Genomic DNA, 18338 nt, shown 5'->3' with positions numbered 1-18338 from the left:
TCTGTTCACAGCAGCCCCATGTATGTATTTTTCATGTGCATATCTGGTACCATCTCAGGGATGTTCAAATATAAAGGCACTGATTTTTCACTAGGTGAATGTTTGTGATGTCTTGTATACTCGTGCAGAACAGGCACGAGACATGACCATCCTCTCGTTTAACATCTGGGCTTCCACCCCTGTGCTGGGCACATGCAGGGTGTGTGGCAGTGAAGAACTGGGTCCCAGGCACTTCATGGATTTAAGCACGTTATAAATCTTTTGTTAATTAGGATGTCATCTTAACACTCCAAGAAAAGCTTTCCATCAAGTGTATTGAACACTTTTCCCTGATGCTGGAGCAGAGGATTGAAGGATCTGGAACAAAACTCCTTTTGCTACATGAACAGGAGACTCTAACTCAGGTTTGTGTAATATGTGAAAACAAATGTTAATGACACAGGTTAATCAGTAAATTATCCATCTTTTTAATTACATGAGTGAGTTAACTGCAAGATTTATAGTTTGATACAGTCTATCAAATACCAATGATATTTAGATATGATTGTAAGAATCAGTTTCTCACAAAAAAGCAATTATTTTTCTATTATATAGGCGTCATATTTCATTGCTTCATTGGGCCCTTAAAAAGTATTAAGAAGTTTGTTAAAGATTGGACTGAAAGCTAGAAAATATTTAGCAAGCCTTTTTCATTTCTTACATGACCCAGCTAGTAAACGTTCTCAACAGCTGGAAAATCCATGCTAACAATTCTGAGAACCACGGTCTGCCCAAATTCCTTTAAAAACCTAATTTTGATCTTTGGTTCCTATCTCATTATACAGATCTGTATTTGAGTGACAGGGAATAATACTCTCTCTGATGAAGTCAAGTTTGGCTTGTTTATACAGCAGTACATAATGTCACTTCAATGGTGATAAATTGTGACCAGAAAATACTGGTGTGACTTTCTTCCTTAGATCAGGGAGGTGTGGCTAGAACAAAAGTTGCTTCACAGTTCCCAGCAGAGGACCCTGATTTTAAGTACTTATCATTTTGCGAAACTCTTTAGCTTGAAATTTTCCATATTTCTGTGTTTCAGGAGGACATTAGTATTTTTTAAATTTCACCTAAATTTGGAAAGAAAAAAAAAAAGGACTCTTAGATGGCAGGGGAAAAAATATTTAATTTAAATGCCAGAATACCCTTGACCTTATAACTGAGTCGGTGTAATAGTATGAGGGAACTTAGTTTACCAGCCAAGTCTTTCTAGCATTTTCTAACCTTTAAGCACTTGACTCTGCTATGTTAACTTTCTTTTCTTGTGGATATAAGCTATCCAGTAATTGCACAATATCCATAAGTACTCAAAATACTGGCTCTCCTGACCTAAGCTGTCTTTCTTTGAAGTAGTTGGCAAAATTCTCATTAAAATCAGAAGGATCAGAATAAACCAACACAGTGAGCTTTTGAAAATCCCATCCAGAGCTTTTATTTATACATATATAATTATGCCTAGATATGTTGGAATGGAGTCAAAGACAATGTGAGATAAACATGCTTTTTGAAAAGGGCATTTTTAGGGCAAGACAGAGATTTCATTGGTGAATTTTAAAAGTATATGTTTTCATCTATTAAAGATGTGGATCATAAAGTACACTAACTCTCTTAACTGCATTAGGCTAATTAAATAAACTACATTAATTCTGAGGGTGTCTTCTTTGGAGTTGCTGTAAAATCAGCAATACTTTAATTTCCAATTATAATGTTGCTGTTGACCATGATTTACAATGGTGTTATTGGATCGTTATTCTTTCATCCAATTATTGATTAGCTGTCTGGTGGTCCCCTGTAATTATACCCAGATTAGTGTTACATGCTTGACAAAGTTTAGCTGCCCAACACACAAAGCGGTCTTTTTAATTTTTTAATATATTGGGAGAGATTTGTATTGATCAGAAATCATAGGGTAGATTTCTTAATCCAGAAAAACCCAGGAATAAGACCTAGTATCTCCAAATTGCCTGATGGATTAAAACAAGAAAGACAAAGTGAGAATAGCAGCTACCAAGCTGTGTTTCACCTGTGTTCTCAGTCAGTCTAAGAAATAAAATGTGACCTCATCCCAAAAACCTTCTAGGCCTTCTCGTGTATGAGTATTTTGGTCCTGCTGAAACACAACCCAGTTTGTATTTCACTTGGGTGGTTTTCATTGAAGTCTGTTTTCTTCATCCTTTCACTCTGGTTTTCATTGAGTGAATTCTGTTGCTTTGATGACGAGTTGTACTGGGCAGTCATGCCTATATGAGTCTAAAAGTCTCTCCACAAAATCATATATATGGTGTTCTTATGTGAAGAACATAAGAACTGTATAAGGAGCCTGTGGCAAAGCTCTTTGTTGGATAGAATTATTTTTCTTGCTACCACATGGCTCTGGAGTAGGGTCACATTGCCTGCGTTGCTCAACCAGGGTTGCCAAGCTCTAATATAACTATTGCACTGCCCTAGGTGACCCAGAGGCCAAGCTCGCATAAGATGAGATGTCTTTTCAGGATTAGCTTTGTCCCAAAGGATCCCATTGATCTTTTAAGAAGAGATCCAGTTGCTTTTGAATATCTCTATGTACAGGTAAGTGAAAGCACAGCCATCGTTGGTGTAAAAAAGAATAAAAAGATAATGGCACTCAGTGTATATATAATTTGTATCTTCACATGGAAAAGCATGGCTGCAGTAAATCCTGGGTTTTATTTCTGCTGTGTAAAGCCAATGAATGCACTTGGGGAATGTGCAAATCTTTATCATCTGCAAAGCCCCCTTCCTTCGTAAGTCTCTCCAAATAGTAATGCTTTGATATCTTTCCAAAATATATTTGGCTTTAGAAAAGAGTGAAGCTGAATTAATTGCTAATACTTTTTTTTTTTTTCCTGCTACTGTAATATCAGACAGAAATGATGTCTGAAAAGGAACTTCCAGTAAAATGGATGAGAAAATTGATGTACAAGCAATGTGGTCTCCTGGGTATCTCACCAGTTACAAACCTGCTATCCTGAGTCCAGATACACTGATACCCTCCCCACACTCTTTATGAGAGAGAATTACTGTTTTCCCTAGGAAGGATGAAGAGAGTTTATATTAAAATATTCATGCCTCCTGTCCTTTGACATAAGTACTTGTGTTCTTCTGAAGTGCCCATATCCTGGTGAGCCTATCTGACACCTTTGAGAGCAACAGACCTACCTTCAGCATGGTCCCGCTTCTGAGTTCAGGGTTACTCTTCATGCAATATTAATTTAAAAACAATAACAAAAAAAAGAAAATAATAAAGGACTGTAATTTATTTTAAAGATTTTTAAACTTGATGCTCCCTCTACTGGTTCTTTGGCAGAGCTGTAACGACGTGGTTCAGGAAAGATTTGGACCAGAACTGAAATACGACATTGCCCTGAGGCTGGCTGCATTACAAATGTACATTGCAACTGTGACCACCAAGCAAACTCAGAAAATATCCCTCAAATATATAGAGTAAGTTGAGAATACAGCATTTTCTTTAAAAGTGAAACATTAGAAGTAACTCATAGATTCTTTAAGGCTGTTTCCTTAATATATGTATGTGCATACACCAATTTTACATTTGTTCTTTGTTGCTGAAATTGATTCAGGTGTGTTAAGAGCTGTAAGTGTGGACCTTTTGGTCCATTTACCTTTTGGTTATTTGTTTAGGCACGTGAAATAGCCTATAAAGGTAAATAAGATTAACTCATTTGCTTTCAATGATGTAATGGTGTGATCTAATTTTATATGGTCTGAATGCTAAGGTTTTAACAGAGATTATTACAGTAAGATTCAGATGATTTCTTGATTCAGAAAACTATAAGGTCTTAGATTCTATGTCTAAGATTTCTTAAATAGAGAAGTATCCCAGTAGGCACTGTTTTAGGTTAGAAAACATGTATATGTAACTACGAATAAAAAGAAAATTTCCAAAATGCAACTATATGTACATCTGCTTGGATTTAAAAAACAAAACAACAAACCCAACACTTTTGTTGTTGTTGTTGCTCAGTTTACTTGCAGAATGGAAATAATAACTGTTGCAAACTCCGTCTTGTAGAGTTTATCCACCTTACTGAAAATCATGTTATATTGTAGCCTATTAATGAATCAGCAGAAATAATTACTTAAAAGTGAAGTCAGTCTTCTATCAAAAGCAGTGCTTCAAGCAGAGGAGAAAATTTGGTAAAAGGAGGGGGGGGTGGGTTGTTTTTGAGGGAGAATAAAAGCCCACAAAATTGAAGTGGAAAAGACAATGGCTGGCTGGTTTGCATGTTCTAAAAAAACCCCTAGAAGATAAAATTAAATCTGACATTATGTTGCTAAATCTGTGATTTTAATTCTATAATGGTACTTGCCAATGTAATTAAGTGGTGTTTAACAATATAGCATAGACTCTAAACATACAAATTTATAACTTCTTCTCTATATGGCATGATGGAAGAGATGGAAGGGATAGAACAGAGATTATATATTATTTAAAAGCATCTTTTTCATAAGCAATACATAGTTTGAATATAGAAAATAATGTGTTACTGCAAAACTCTGGACCTGATCAACTCTTCAGTTTTCAGGTGTTCATTTACTTGGCATCACAGTCACCAGTCTTTAGATAAATAATCATCACAGGAATGTGAAATTAAATATATGCCTTTTATTGCAGAAAAGAATGGGGATTAGAGACTTTTCTTCCATCTGCTGTGCTGCAAAGCATGAAAGAAAAGAACATAAAGAAAGCACTTTCACACCTTGTCAAAGCAAATCAAAACCTAGTTCCTCCGGGTAAAAAGGTATTACATTTGCATCTTAATGGAAAATATGTTTTAAAGAACAGAAGGGGTGGCATGCATAGGAAACATTTAAAGTTAATCCTTCGGAGAAGCACCTAGCCATTATGTTTTCAGAGGTTTTACTTCTGGTGCTCGGTACAACATAGCCAAGAACAATTAAAAATAATTAATTATACCCCAACTAAACTATCTTCTTATCTTGAGAGTGCCAGAAAACTTGTTATTAATACTTCAAGTATGATAAAGCTATATATTTTTTTAATTCATTTAGTGCTTCCTATTAATGGCAGACTTGTTAGAAAAGTTATTGTTCTGTCTTTGATGCTCTTATCTGAACCACATTAACCTATGGATCTGACATAAATGCTGTTTTTCAAGATTGTTTTGTTATGCTGTAGGTAAAGACTTTTTGCTGGCCAAGATCTAAGTGGATAGATGATGGTCCTTACAGTAAATGACCCTCCTTGCTGTTGTAAAGTGCTTTTCTTAGCACTAAGGGTTCACTTCAGCTGGGAAAAAAACCATGTAGAAGACAGTATCTCTGAGAAATGCCTTTGTTAATGCATACAGCTGAGGCTGGGTTTAGACACCAGAATGAGGTTTCTTTATGCAAGTCATCTAGTAGTCAATGGAGAGAAACAGGCACTTCTAGGCAGCGATTCATCCCATCTCATGTTAGGAACCAAAAATAGGTACAGATGACTTGCGTCCCAGAAATGCCTATTTCTCTCCATGGACTATAAAAAGAACCTAAGAGTGACTAGTTGAGATACAAGATGAGTTGAATCCTGCTTCATGGCACTTTGTTTCTGAACAGGAAAAAACCCAAACACCTGGTGCCTGAGCTAAGGTGCACTGTGATCAGCAGAAATCCTGCTGGGAGATTTCAGATCACATGATGACTGTGAGCGTAGCTCTATGTGTTTGACCTGCAGTGCTCAGGAGGAAAGGCCATCTTTTTGACTGAAGCACTGCACATCTCCTGTACTGCTGCATCTAAAGCTAAATAATGCCAGTTGCTTATTGTTTGTTCTGGTAGTGTAAATTTGGGGTTATTTTGGAAGCCATTGCTGCTGCAGCCCTTGCAGGTGATGACAGTGGCATATGGTGTCAGTTCTTGGTTAGAAGAGAGGTTGCAAGAGTCCCTTCCTGCAGCAAGCAGACTTCATTGGTTTTGCTTCATTCTCTTTGGTTCACACTTTGAAAATATGTTGTGTGCCCACCTGCTTTTTTAGCGGGTAGGTCTCAGAAACAAAGCATCTGAGCTCATCTTCACCTTCTGTCTCACTCGTAGGTACTAACACAAGAACCGATTTCTTCCTGGGGTCTTCTCTTCCTCTGCATGAAGGGAAGCCTGTCATTCTCAGGATTGTCCCATTTTTTATGACCTCCATGTCTTTCTCCACCAACTGTGCACCTGGTGAAGGGAAGGGGAAAACATTACAGCTAGTTGCTCTGCTTTGGATCCATTTCGTCCTTGGTGTCTGGAAAAACCTTAGGATAGGGAGGTCTTAAAATGTTGTTCAAGATCAAATAAGATCTTGAATTAGAAATCTAGTGGCTGAAATGAGAATAGCAAATGAGATCAGCTTGTTTTATCTTTTCTTTTAAAAGTCCAGATACAAGGATTTACGCCAGGGAGCTCTAAGGTTTGGGTCCAGACTGCTTGGGTGAAATGAACTGTTTCTTCTTTCCATTCAGTCTCATATTTTTTTTTTTTTAATTGTTGCTTTTTAAGTAGGTAGTTTAAACTCAGAGGAGAAAAAAGAGCATAAATTATGACATGTATAGTGTGATAAGATTGTTTGTATTGATGTACTGTATTTAGCTTTCAGATTTATTCCCTACTAAATATAGTGGAAGAGTTTCATTTTAAAAAATAGGAAAAGCAGTAATGAGGTGGAATAATATGCCATATGCCACAAGTACCTCGCAAAATGTAATACACATAGCTGACAAAAGCAAATTCTTTGTTCTTTTTCTCTGTATAGGTACATAAAAGTTTAAGAACTGATGGTGATTATGAATGGAAAGCTGCTGTCTAGCCTTGAAATCCCTCAATGAACAGATGTTTAATCTGAGTAGTTTAACGTTTTCCCTTCAGTGGAGCAGTTACGATGTTCTTGCAGTGCTCTGATCTGCCCATACCCAAGTCCTCACTGCATTTTAACTAAACAAGCAAGATCTTAATTTTAAGACGGAAACTGTTTCTCCTCATCTGAAACTCAAGCGTCTAATGATTTAGTTTCAGGCTCTGAAAAGCTGTTATTGCAGTCCATGCTCCTTAGACTACACAAATACATTTTCTTTCTGAATTTGGTGATCTGTTGATTTCCACCACTACCTCTTACCCTTGTTTCTCCTTCCTCAGCTATCTGCTCTGCAAGCCAAGGTGCATTATCTAAAGTTCCTCAGTGATCTGCGATTATATGGAGGGCGTGTTTTCAAGGCAACACTAGTGGTAACATTTCTCTTCAAATAGTCTCTCTCTTGATTTTTTTTATCCAAATGCCTTTTTGAAAAGATGGACTATGTAATTTTCTTTAGAAGTGTAGGTTCTATTAATACACTTTAAAAATCACTGTTAATTGAACCAAATCACTTTTTTTCTTTTCATCTTTAAAATAACATTCCTGTTATAATGTAAATTTTACTGGGGATTTGGAGATAGGTATCACCTTTTTGGCAAATAGTGTCTTCCAATTAACTGTAAAATACTAGAATTATTTGTCTGGAAAACTCTTAATGACAGAGATTTACTTTTAACGGAAGCAGAGTCCATCCATCCATCCATCTGCCCATCCAACTATCCATCAAAAAACTAGAGTATAGTCAATATTCAGCAGCAGATTCCTTTACTTTTAATTATGAATCAAGTATGATCTTGTATATCATATCTTCTTATAAAAAACATAATAATCTTTAATGGAGAAATGTCGTGCAAATGTAGCTCCATGAAAATGAGAGAAGGTAGTAATGATTTCTGCCATTATGTGGCACCTATCACGTTTTTTACTTTTGCTTTTTCTCTTTTTGTGCTAAAGCAGGGAGAAAAGCATTCAGAAGTGACTCTGTTAGTAGGGCCACGGTATGGAATCAGTCATGTGATAAACACCAAAACAAACCTGGTGGCTCTCCTGGCAGACTTCAGCCATGTGAACAGAATTGAGATGTTTACAGAAGATGAAAGCAATGTTAGAGTTGAGCTGCACGTCTTAGATGTAAAAGTAAGTTTGTTGTTGATTTACATTGATATAACATCTTTCAATAATGTTTTTGTCGTTATTTATTTGATCGAGCTCTACTGTTCTGAACATTTTTGTGCCAATAATACTCTGAGGGTGCATTTTTAGCTCTTTTTTGATCTAAGTGCATGTAGCATACAGCTAGGTCATTTGGGGGGCCTACAGGGTACCAGACAGGAGCTTGCAGCACTTGTGTTCTGTTCTGATTTTTCTCTTGGCTGACCGCAGGCAACTCACTTTGTTGGCCTCTTCCTTGATTTCCATGGTGAGACAAGGTATCACAAAATTGGTCTTCTGTTGAGGATCCTTGAGCCCCTAGGAGCTCCTTTAGTGTAACAGACAATATTATAACCATTAGAGAATCACCAGCTGCATCAGACCAGTGTCCCCTGCAATCCAGTGTTTTATCTGCAAAGTTCATTGCAAGTAACCGTATGGCAGTTACCAATGAGATACACTGTAGAAAGGCAAGGGTTTTTTCTTAGCCCTTACAATTCCAGTTCAGTGCTTTGTCCTACATAATATATTCACAGCTGCTCTTCATCTACCTATAGTCGTTTAATTTCTCTTAAATCCCACTTAACTCTCTGCATCTGTGGCATCTAATGCCAAAATGAGTGGAGTTTTGCGTATTACTGTCCTGGTTCTTCTTGGTGTGGTTTCTATTTGGTTTTGAAGACTTCATAGACTTTCTAGAGCATTAACCAGGATAATCAGAGATTGAAGGAAGAGTTCTCATTATACTTGAAACCTAAGTATTCTACTAAAATAGAGCCTAACAGTTCTTGTTTACCCAACTATACACAAAAAACAACCACAAGGAATATTTTACTAAGTTTTTGCTTTGAATGCTTTAGGTTTATTGACCTGGAACTATTTCCCTGTATTTAAGTTAATGAAAAAATCATTGCTGTAAATTAATCTAGATGCTTTTTGATAGCAGCTTAAGAGAAATGTACACATTGGTGAACACAGCCTCCCTTTCACCTTACTTAGCAATGATAACATCTGAGGATCTCAGGCTACTTTACCTGCATTACTGTACTAAACTCGCAGCCCTCTTGTGAAAAAGCTGTTAGCACCTTTTTACAGATGAAGAAAGTTATATAGAAATTAAATCTTTCCCATCTGCTTGTATGTAAAATGCAGCACTGTATGCCATAGTATTCTATATTACCATGGTATTATGTTGTTTTATAACACTGTTACTGTCTTATTGCAAACCATGCATATCACTGTCTCCTTGGATTTTGACACATGATGTCTTAAACCCAGAGACACTGGCCTAACATTAAAATGACAAATCTAGGAGACTCTGGATGGAATTTGACAAAAAAAAATGCCTCTCTGTGGGACACAGGTAGGGGTTGTCACTGTGTCCTGTGGAGGAGATGCAGGCAGACACAGGTAGGTATTCTCATCTGATGTTTTCATCCCTTGGCTTACCCTAAGGTAGCAGGTTTGTATATCCAGATTCTGAATATGCCAATATATGTCATATATGCCAATATTTTCTTAATGAATAAATGAATCAACAGTCTAGACCTTTATTTTATTTCTGGTTCTTTTTAATGTCTTCTCAAGTATGTATTACTTGGCAGAAGCAGGCAATAAAAGTCTAGCTGTCACAGGACTGTTTAGCAGATTAACAAGTAGTTCACAGCACTGTTTTCAGCAATCTGAGATTTCTGTGGAGGTCATCCATTTCTGTCAATCACTGCAGAAAATTTGAGATGAACATAGCATTTCTAATGTTAGGTTTTAATAGTCACTCAAAAGAACAGGGATGAATTAGCCCATTGTAGGTTTAACAATTTATAGTTAAATTTTATAGCTACAGTTCAGTGCTTTGAAAGGAGCATGTATCGACTAGAAGCTTGAACTGTGGCACAAAATACTTTAAAGAAAAAAAAAGCATATTTTTTTCCATATTGCTGGAAAGTGTACATACAACATTCAGGGCATCTGGAGTATTTTGGCCTAAGATGCTGCAGCACAGACATTTAAAAAAATTATCAGACCTATTGTGGGTTTGGTAGTAAACTACGATCATCAGTTCTGTTTTGGCCCCAGCCTCTATCAGAATCAGTTGTCTTTTAACTAGTCAGGCACTGAGTAAGTTGGAGAGCCATCCCTGTTGCATGTAATGGTCCTCCTGGAATAAATGATGCAAGTCCACGCATCTGTCTTATAACATTAGGCTCTGCATGCTAAATTATGATAAATTGTCACAAATGTCCACAAGCTGTGAGTCCCTACAAGCTGTGAGTGATAAGATGAGTTGTCTGCAGTGTAATTTCTACCAATGTATCATGGTAAGGGCTTAATTTTTATTTCCTCTCTAGGAGTTGTAGAGGCTAGACACCTTGAAATAAATTTAAGAAGAGCAGCTTTTGGTGTTAAAAGCTACAGATACATGAACTAAAGTTTTAGGCAAATAAATTTATATGTTGTGGCAGAAGAAAAAGGAGTTAAAGAAAGTATGTTTCACATTAATGTTTCAGGTTTGATGATTGCTAGCCTGGCAGCCATAGTTTTTCAAAGCTCTGAGGTCCCTCATTTTTCTTAGGTCTGACTTCTTTTTCTAAGTGCTTTGAGTTTGTTTTCTTTGCTGATCTCCCTTCTGAATATCCTTCTCCGTTCTCTTTGTCTCTGTTTTTCTGCCTATTTTTTTTTCACCTGTCTTTTCAGTAATGCCAGGCCACAAACACAGAAATCTTTTAAGCTGTCATTGTAATAGTCATTGTCACTGCCATGTAATGATACCTTTAACCTCACTACTGTATTTTCTGAACCTGAACTCCCCTTGACTGCTTCCTGCACCTTGCTTCTTTACATGTGCCTGAGGCACCTGACTTTCTGGGAAGCTGCAGATTCTCATACTACTGCCAGACTCTAATGCCTAATGTACCAGGTTCTTAGCCCTTGGCAGTTTCGGAGTAACAGTAAACAGTGCTTTGGTGAGAATAATAAATCTGTGCAAGAAAAAGATGGAGCAAGAGTCTTAAAATGGTTATCTTTGTTCAGAAAGAGAGCAAAATCAGCAGGTAAAACATCCAGCTGGACTTCTACCTTACTGTAACTCCAGTGTTTTATAAATGTTTGATACATTTTGATATTGGTAGTCAGGAAAATAAGTTCTGGTGTGTATTTTTCAATGTGGTGTTTGTGATGTAATTCCTTTTGCTTCCATGTAGTAGTATGGTCAGCAGGTAAACAGATTGAGGAGGGACAGCCTTAACCAAGACTTGGTTGTATTCTTCTTAGCCTATTACTCTACTGATGGAGTCATCAGATGCAATGAATCTTGCTTGCCTAACAGCTGGATACTACAGACTACTGGTTGACTCAAGGCGTTCAATATTTAACATGGCCAACAAGAAAAATACAGGGAGCCGAGAAACAGGTATTCGTTGCACAGTATGTTAACAACACTCCAACGTTTAAAGCAGAAGCAGCTTGAGCCAGTGCACCTCCAGATTCAAGGCTGTGCCAAGTGAGATCTGATTGCTAGCTCAGACCTAGCGCCACAGTATATCGGTTCAGCTTTATAATGTTCTAATATTCAGCCTATTTTAGCATCTTAATGGTAAAATAAACAACCTGATGATTTTATTTCATACTATAATGAAACAAATGCATATTCCCCATGAGTGTTATTATTTTATATGCATTTATCTTTTATAAGAATACATATGGTGTTGGAGAAACTGGTTGGGGATTTGGTTTTGTCTTACTGTTCCTGGAAAAGGATTTGTACCTAGCTGAGGTTTAGTTTTGTGCTAAAGTACAAAAGTACCAGTCGAACTTTAGGTTGTTAAATCAACAGGTATTTAACTTAGAGCAGGGGTGAGTTTGAAAGTGCTTTGCTGAAGTGTTTGATGGCTCAGCTGTCCTATTCAGTGTTTATTACTGAGCATTAACAACTGTTTAAAAATTACGTGACTTTGCTCTTTGATTTCACAATGCCAATTCTATTTCACCATGTTATAGGAACTGAAAATAGAGGGAAGCATAACCTTCTTGCTTCTGAGTGGAATTGTATACCAAAAACTACCACTTTCCTGGCTGAAGGAGATCAGGAGACTCAAATGTCCTTTGCTGATCCAAAACAGAAGACTGTAGATGTTTCTGAAAGTCTGTTATGTCAAAAAGAACACAGACATCTGTACATAGAAAATACTTATAATTCAGGTGGATTTGATCAGCATCTGGCCAAGCAAAGTGACCCAACTGAAGCAGAAGAAAGCCGAAATTTTAATCAGCCTTCACTACTGTCACTCTCAGGTTTGGAATCTAGTAAGAAAGCACAGGATTCCCCCAGGGGAGCAAAAGTTTCCTTTATATTTGGAGATCACAACTTGGATGGTATCAACCCCCAGACTCTTGGCTATGAAAGGCTTTTAGATGAAAGTCCAGAAGTACTAGAAAAACAAAGAGCCATTTATATTAGTAATGCCAATGACATTAAAGGCCTGGAGTTGTCACCAGATGCTGAAAGCATTCAGTTTGCTACAAATTCTGTTTATGCAACTATAAATGACAGTAAAATATTTGGAGCTGCAGAAGGGATAGAAGAGCCTTTGCTGCATGATATTTGTTATGCAGAAAACACAGATGATGCTGAAGATGAAGATGAAGTAAGCTGTGAAGAAGACATTGTAGTAGGAGAAATTAACAGGCCTGCTCTTCTCAGCCTTTCTGGTTCTAGTGATGACATTATTGATTTGACTTCACTTCCACCTCCAGAAGGTGATGATAATGAAGATGATTTCCTATTGCATACTTTAAACATGGCCATTGCTGCGCCTCCACCTGGCTTCAGGGACAGTTCCGATGAGGAAGACTCTCAGAATCAAGCAACACAGCCTAGAGACAACAAGGAACAAGCCAGTAATCTAGGCAACGATGACATTCCAGTGTCACTTATCGATGCTGTTCCTACTAATACAGAGGGGAAGTGTGAGAAGGGGCTAGATGATGCTGTAGTCTCTACACTTCAAGCACTAGAAGCTTTGGCTGCTTCAGAGGAACAGCAGACGAATGACAATTCAGGTTCTTTCACCATAGTTACATTTATTCATTGAAAATCATTCCATCTCATCCATTTAGCCTTGGAAATACTCCATTTCATGAGGGTTGGTGTTTTGGGGTTTTTTTTCCTTTTTTTTTTTTTTTTCCCCCCCATCATTTTGCGTACATCATATATCATATTCCATATTATTTAATGGAACTACCATTATGTTATTAAACTACCTGTCCCGGGAACCGTGCAATAAGGTCAGAGTATTTTTGCAAAGAATATTTTTGTCTCTAACACAACCCCTTTGCTTGTCACTTATCCAGGTGTTTCAGCTGCTGTCATTTAATTGACTTTTTATTTTTTGTGGCTTGCAGGTGTAGCTATCCTGCGAGCATATAGCCCTGAGTCATCTTCAGATTCTGGCAATGAAACAAATTCCTCTGAAATGACTGAAAGCTCTGAATTAGCCGCGGCACAGAAACAGTCAGAAAACACTGCACGTATGTTTTTGACCACAAGTGAAGGGTACCAACCCCTTGTGGAAGAGCAGACTGAATTTCCCATCACTAAGAATCAGGCTGGAGGGCCAGGCATGAAGCCCTCACAGCCTTTGGCTGGCCATCAGGCTGCAGAGCTACAGTCAAAAGTTGTGCCTTCAAAGCAGATTCTTCATTCAGATAACATGGAAATGGAGCCAGAGACCATGGAAACAAAATCTGTCACTGATTATTTTAGCAAATTGCACATGGGATCCTTGGTATATTCTTGCACTAGTAAAAGGAAAAATAAGATGACAGACAGCGAAGTAAAAGCACCCTCTGATGGCAATGCTACTGTGAAAAAGCAACAGGGAATTAAAAAAGCAGAGACTGATGAAGATCTAAAAGCTAAATTTGGAACTCTTTCAGCAAGAGACAGTCAACGCCTAAGCACTTTTAACGTGGAGAGAACTGCCTTTCGCCAAAGATGGTATGCTGATGATGATGGGGCAGCAGATAAGCCAAGCCCAGAAACAGTGAATGGGAAGAATTTTCCAAGAGTTCCTGTCCTTGGTAAAACAGAAGCTGACTGTAAGGATGAAGTGGATCCTGAGGTAGATCAGGATGATACCTCGGGGCTTAGCCAAGGTGAAAACTTTCTGTCAGATATGACTCCCGTGTCTTCAGCCAAAGACCTAAATGACACAGAAGATACCGATTTATCTGCAGATGACCATCCTTCAAAGCTTCCAGAAGCTGAGCAGAGTGTGGCTAGACTTTGTGAATATCACTTGGCTAAGCGCATGTCATCTCTGCAAAGTGAAGGCCATTTCTCGCTGCAAAGCTCTCAGTGCTCTTCAGTGGATGCAGGATGCAGCACAGGCAGTAGCACATGTGCTACCCCTGTTGAATCTCCTCTTTGTACCTCTGATGTTAAGCACATTATCTCTGACCCGTCAATGAAAGGCATTGCCTATATTCCAGCAGATGAAAGAGCTGCCATTCTTCCAAACCATGGAACAACATACAAAGACCTGCACCAGCAGCCTGAAGCCGTGTGTCACAGAATGACGGTGCCTGTCGTGCATTCAGGAATTAATGCTGAACCACTGTTCGGCACTCTGAGAGAAGGATGTCATCGGATCCCCAAGATAAAAGAAACTACAGGTACAGGAGTAATAAAGTGTTTCTTATGGTGGTTTTTAAAGCTGCATGTTAACATTGAGGAATAGGTGAGACATTCACATTATCTTTACCTGAAACTACATCATCAAGCTGTTGATGCAGTGGGATTACACCTTCAGTGTAGCTATTCATTTTACTTGCACACATTGAGATATTCTTATGAGCTGCTTACAAAAATCAATTTTTTAAAAAAAAATTGTCATTACGTTTACAAATATTTGGGGGACACTGACGGAGAGGCCTCTCTTCCACTCTTTGGAAGACTCCAAAATCCATAGTCACTTTAGTTCCAGGATCTTTGTTAGATTATACAATGACTTCACAAGATATATTAATGTAGGAGAAAAAACCCCTGTGATTCATTTATTATGTATCTTACATGCTATTTCAGCAGATTGTCAAAAACATGCCAGTATGAATAAAAAGCTCTAAATGTAAGGATGAGAAAATGTCACTGCCTTATTAAGCATGTATTTACTTCATCATCTGACAGTAGGTGTTTCCTTAAAAAGTAATTTACATATAGAACCATTACTGCCTTTTAAAGTTCCAATTTCAAGAGATTTTATGAAATTACTGTTATAAAAAAAGTGCACAGTTTTTTCAGAGATAGCACTGGAAATTCTTTCACTTGGGTTTTAAATGTTTCCCTCTTCCTGGATTGCAACCCATATGTAGCAGTGGTGAATGAATGCATGAAAATCAAGAAGTGGAACAGACTAGGAGCTAGAATGAGAAATGTTATTCCTCTGCCAAAAAAAACCACATAACCAAACCAAAATTACCATGAATGCACTTTCCATACCCTCTCAGGTGTAGTTAAAGAAGGTATTTTAATTAATTCACCTAATTAGTTAATAGAAAGCATGCAATCTATATACTGGGGAAGATTTAGGCTGTTTTATAGATGATTTTCTATTCCTTTTTTTGAGTAAGTCTGCTGTAGTGGAATGAGCAATTAACTATTCATAGGTTATAATTTGTTGATAGATTTTAAGAGGCATCTTAGTGAAATACAAAAGACACAAGGAACTAGCAGTGATTTTTTTATGAAATATTTTGAGGAATGGTGACTACTGGGAAAGACTAGGAATCCCTTTGTCCTGACTGTTAAAGATATTTAAAAGTTCAGTCTCTGAATATTATCAGGGTGATGCTTAATTATTCTGTCTGCTCTTCTACTACCCCTAGTGTAGCTTTCACAGAGCCTGAAAAGGGAAGACAAGGAGGCATGCCTACAGCTTTTCCTAGACAGCCTCTAGCTGACTCCATCATGCTATCATCCATGCTATCAGAATCAAAGGTGCCAAGTCAAAATCAAGACTCTTGTGACATTCCCAAAGTAAATCAGGCTTGTGGGGCAACAGTTAGTTTACGGCCATATGACATGATAGGAGGAAGCCTCAGGATGCCGCACAACAGGAAAGTGCTGAGACGCAGCAGCAGCATCGTTGGAGGATCTGCGGATATTGAGATGCTGTTTGAAAAGAAGGCAGCCACAGCCAGCTTGAAATGCTTGGACATCACCCGCAGGGATGAACCCAAATCAGAGGGAAGGGTGGAAGTTCCCCTGGGCAAAAAGCTGTCAAAAAGTTATTCCCAGAGTTGTGTGTACGTCAGCACTGACAGGAAGGATAGTAAGAGGTGTTCAGGCACAGGCAGCAGCCAGAAGGACTCCAAGCAGTGTCGAACATTGCCCTTGCGGAAGCTGGACACCAGCACCTGGAGGTGTCGTGGCCCCTTTAGCTATTGTTTCCTAAGCAGAGGAAACAATGACAATGATGATGAAGATGACCAAGACAGCCATCAGCTCTCATGTCTTGTCGAACCACAGATGCCGTGTGAGCTCGCAGAACCAGTTGGTCAGTCATTTTCCAGTGAAAATGAGCAGAAAGGCTTGGAGTCCCTGAAAGCTGCTGAGCCCCCACAAGATGAGGCAGTCAACATGCATGAGAAGGGCAGTGCTGACATCCAAGGTGGCCAAATTGATGTGAATCTCAATGATGTGGCCTTCGATGCACGAATCACAAGAATAAATGTGATGAAAGAGAAGACATATGCAATGCCTGATGGATTTATTGCAGCACAAAAGGATGCCAATGAGCTACTCTCACTGGTCCGAGCAAGTATGGGCAAGAGAGAAGATTTACATCCAGAAACATATGACCTTAAACTTTCTAAGTACAAACAACTGTTATCTATGGAATCGAGACAGTTGGGAAGTGCCTGCAGGAAAATGGCCATGGCTGATAAAAGCCCTGAGGAAATGCTTTTAGCTATGACTTCCAGCTTTCAAGTACTCTGTTGCTTAACAGAAGCCTGCATGCGTTTAGTTAAAGTCATGAACTCTGAAACACAGCAGCAGGAAATTATAGCTAAGATAGATGAGGTTGTAATAAACTACATTTGTCTTCTGAAGGCTGCAGAAGCAGTGTCAGGCAAGACCTCCAGTGATTCTAGCATTAAACTCTTGGCTCGACATTCAACTACCATGGCCACTATTGTAAGCACACTAACACGTTCTCTTAAAATGCTTTTAAACAAATAAAATACAAAAGTCACTTCATAATCTACCTTTGCAAAGCCATACATAAAAAACTTTTATTTACTGTATGTGTATGAACTAATGTAACAAACTCAGCTTTCTCTGTATATTTTGTTATTTTATATAAAATAGTATGAATGAGATCAAAAAAAAGTTCAAATACTGAACACTGACAAAAGTAACGACCAGATCTGTCCTTCCGTTTATACAAAAAAAAAAAAAAAAAAAAAAAAAAAAAAGCCAAAAGAACTCTCTCCCCAAGACCAGAAAAACAAACAGAAAAAATCCCACATAAGAATAAATTGATGTTTGGCTATTTTTCATATAGTCAAATTTATGGTTGTATAAGGTGAAGTTTTAAAGCCTGTTATGTCAATGAAGTTGTTTTCTGTTACATCCAAGTTTTCACTTGGAGAATGCTCCATGTTTAGAAATAATAAATTAAATCATAATGTATATAACACAATATTTAATGTTTTAAAATTATAATTTTTAAGCATTGAAAATAGCAAAAAGACATTTAAAATTCAAGAGACTATTATAGCTTACTAGAGAATATATATATAATAAATGACTCTTTTGTTCATATGGCCTGAATTACATGATTCTTCTTTTCTAGGAAATTCTGTATTTAAAAAAAAAAAAGTATTGAAAACACCAACTTCAGAGGGTATCTGGTGTATTTAGTGTTGGCATTTTAGATAGTGAAGGTAGCTGTGGAAGGCTGAGGACACAGAAACCAGAGTCATGGCGGTGTTCTCTCTGAAATGAAAGGCTGATGCCATACTGGTCAGACCGAAATGTGTAGAGCAGGTCTACACACTCCTTTCCCTGGTAAACTAGAGAGAGGACTGTCAGGAAATTCCAATGCTGTTTACTATTTCATCATATATCTATGGTGCATCTGAACAACACGAACTGCATCTATTTTGTTAAATATTTTATACTTCATATTTTATGATTCTGAATGTTTAACTGTACATAAGTTAGAAATAAAATGAAGTTTTCAGAATACAATAAATATCTCTGAAATATTTCCAG

At 37.8% G+C, this 18338-nt stretch overlaps 1 protein-coding gene across 2 annotated transcripts in view; it reads left to right on the top strand.

The window, feature by feature from the left end:
• Nucleotides 1-17885, top strand: part of FRMPD4 (FERM and PDZ domain containing 4) — a 300851-nt gene extending 282966 nt beyond the window's left edge. The window contains exons 8-17 of one of the 2 annotated variants that reach the window (XM_080376879.1): nt 273-404; nt 2488-2607; nt 3365-3501; nt 4694-4820; nt 7192-7281; nt 7865-8047; nt 11333-11471; nt 12059-13120; nt 13463-14734; nt 15949-17885. In XM_080376879.1, coding sequence (XP_080233005.1) covers nt 273-404; nt 2488-2607; nt 3365-3501; nt 4694-4820; nt 7192-7281; nt 7865-8047; nt 11333-11471; nt 12059-13120; nt 13463-14734; nt 15949-17300 — 4614 coding nt within the window. In that variant the 3' untranslated portion in view covers nt 17301-17885. Of the gene's footprint in view, nt 1-272; nt 405-2487; nt 2608-3364; nt 3502-4693; nt 4821-7191; nt 7282-7864; nt 8048-11332; nt 11472-12058; nt 13121-13462; nt 14735-15943 lie in introns of both variants that reach the window. The other variant, XM_080376880.1, reaches the window with a different exon arrangement.
• Nucleotides 17886-18338: the final 453 nt, after the last annotated feature.

Source organism: Falco punctatus (genome assembly GCF_963210335.1).
Source record: "Falco punctatus genome assembly, chromosome: 2".
NCBI lineage: Eukaryota > Metazoa > Chordata > Aves > Falconiformes > Falconidae > Falco > Falco punctatus.
Note: the sequence above shows the minus strand (reverse complement) of the source record. Positions and strands in the feature narration are given on the sequence as shown.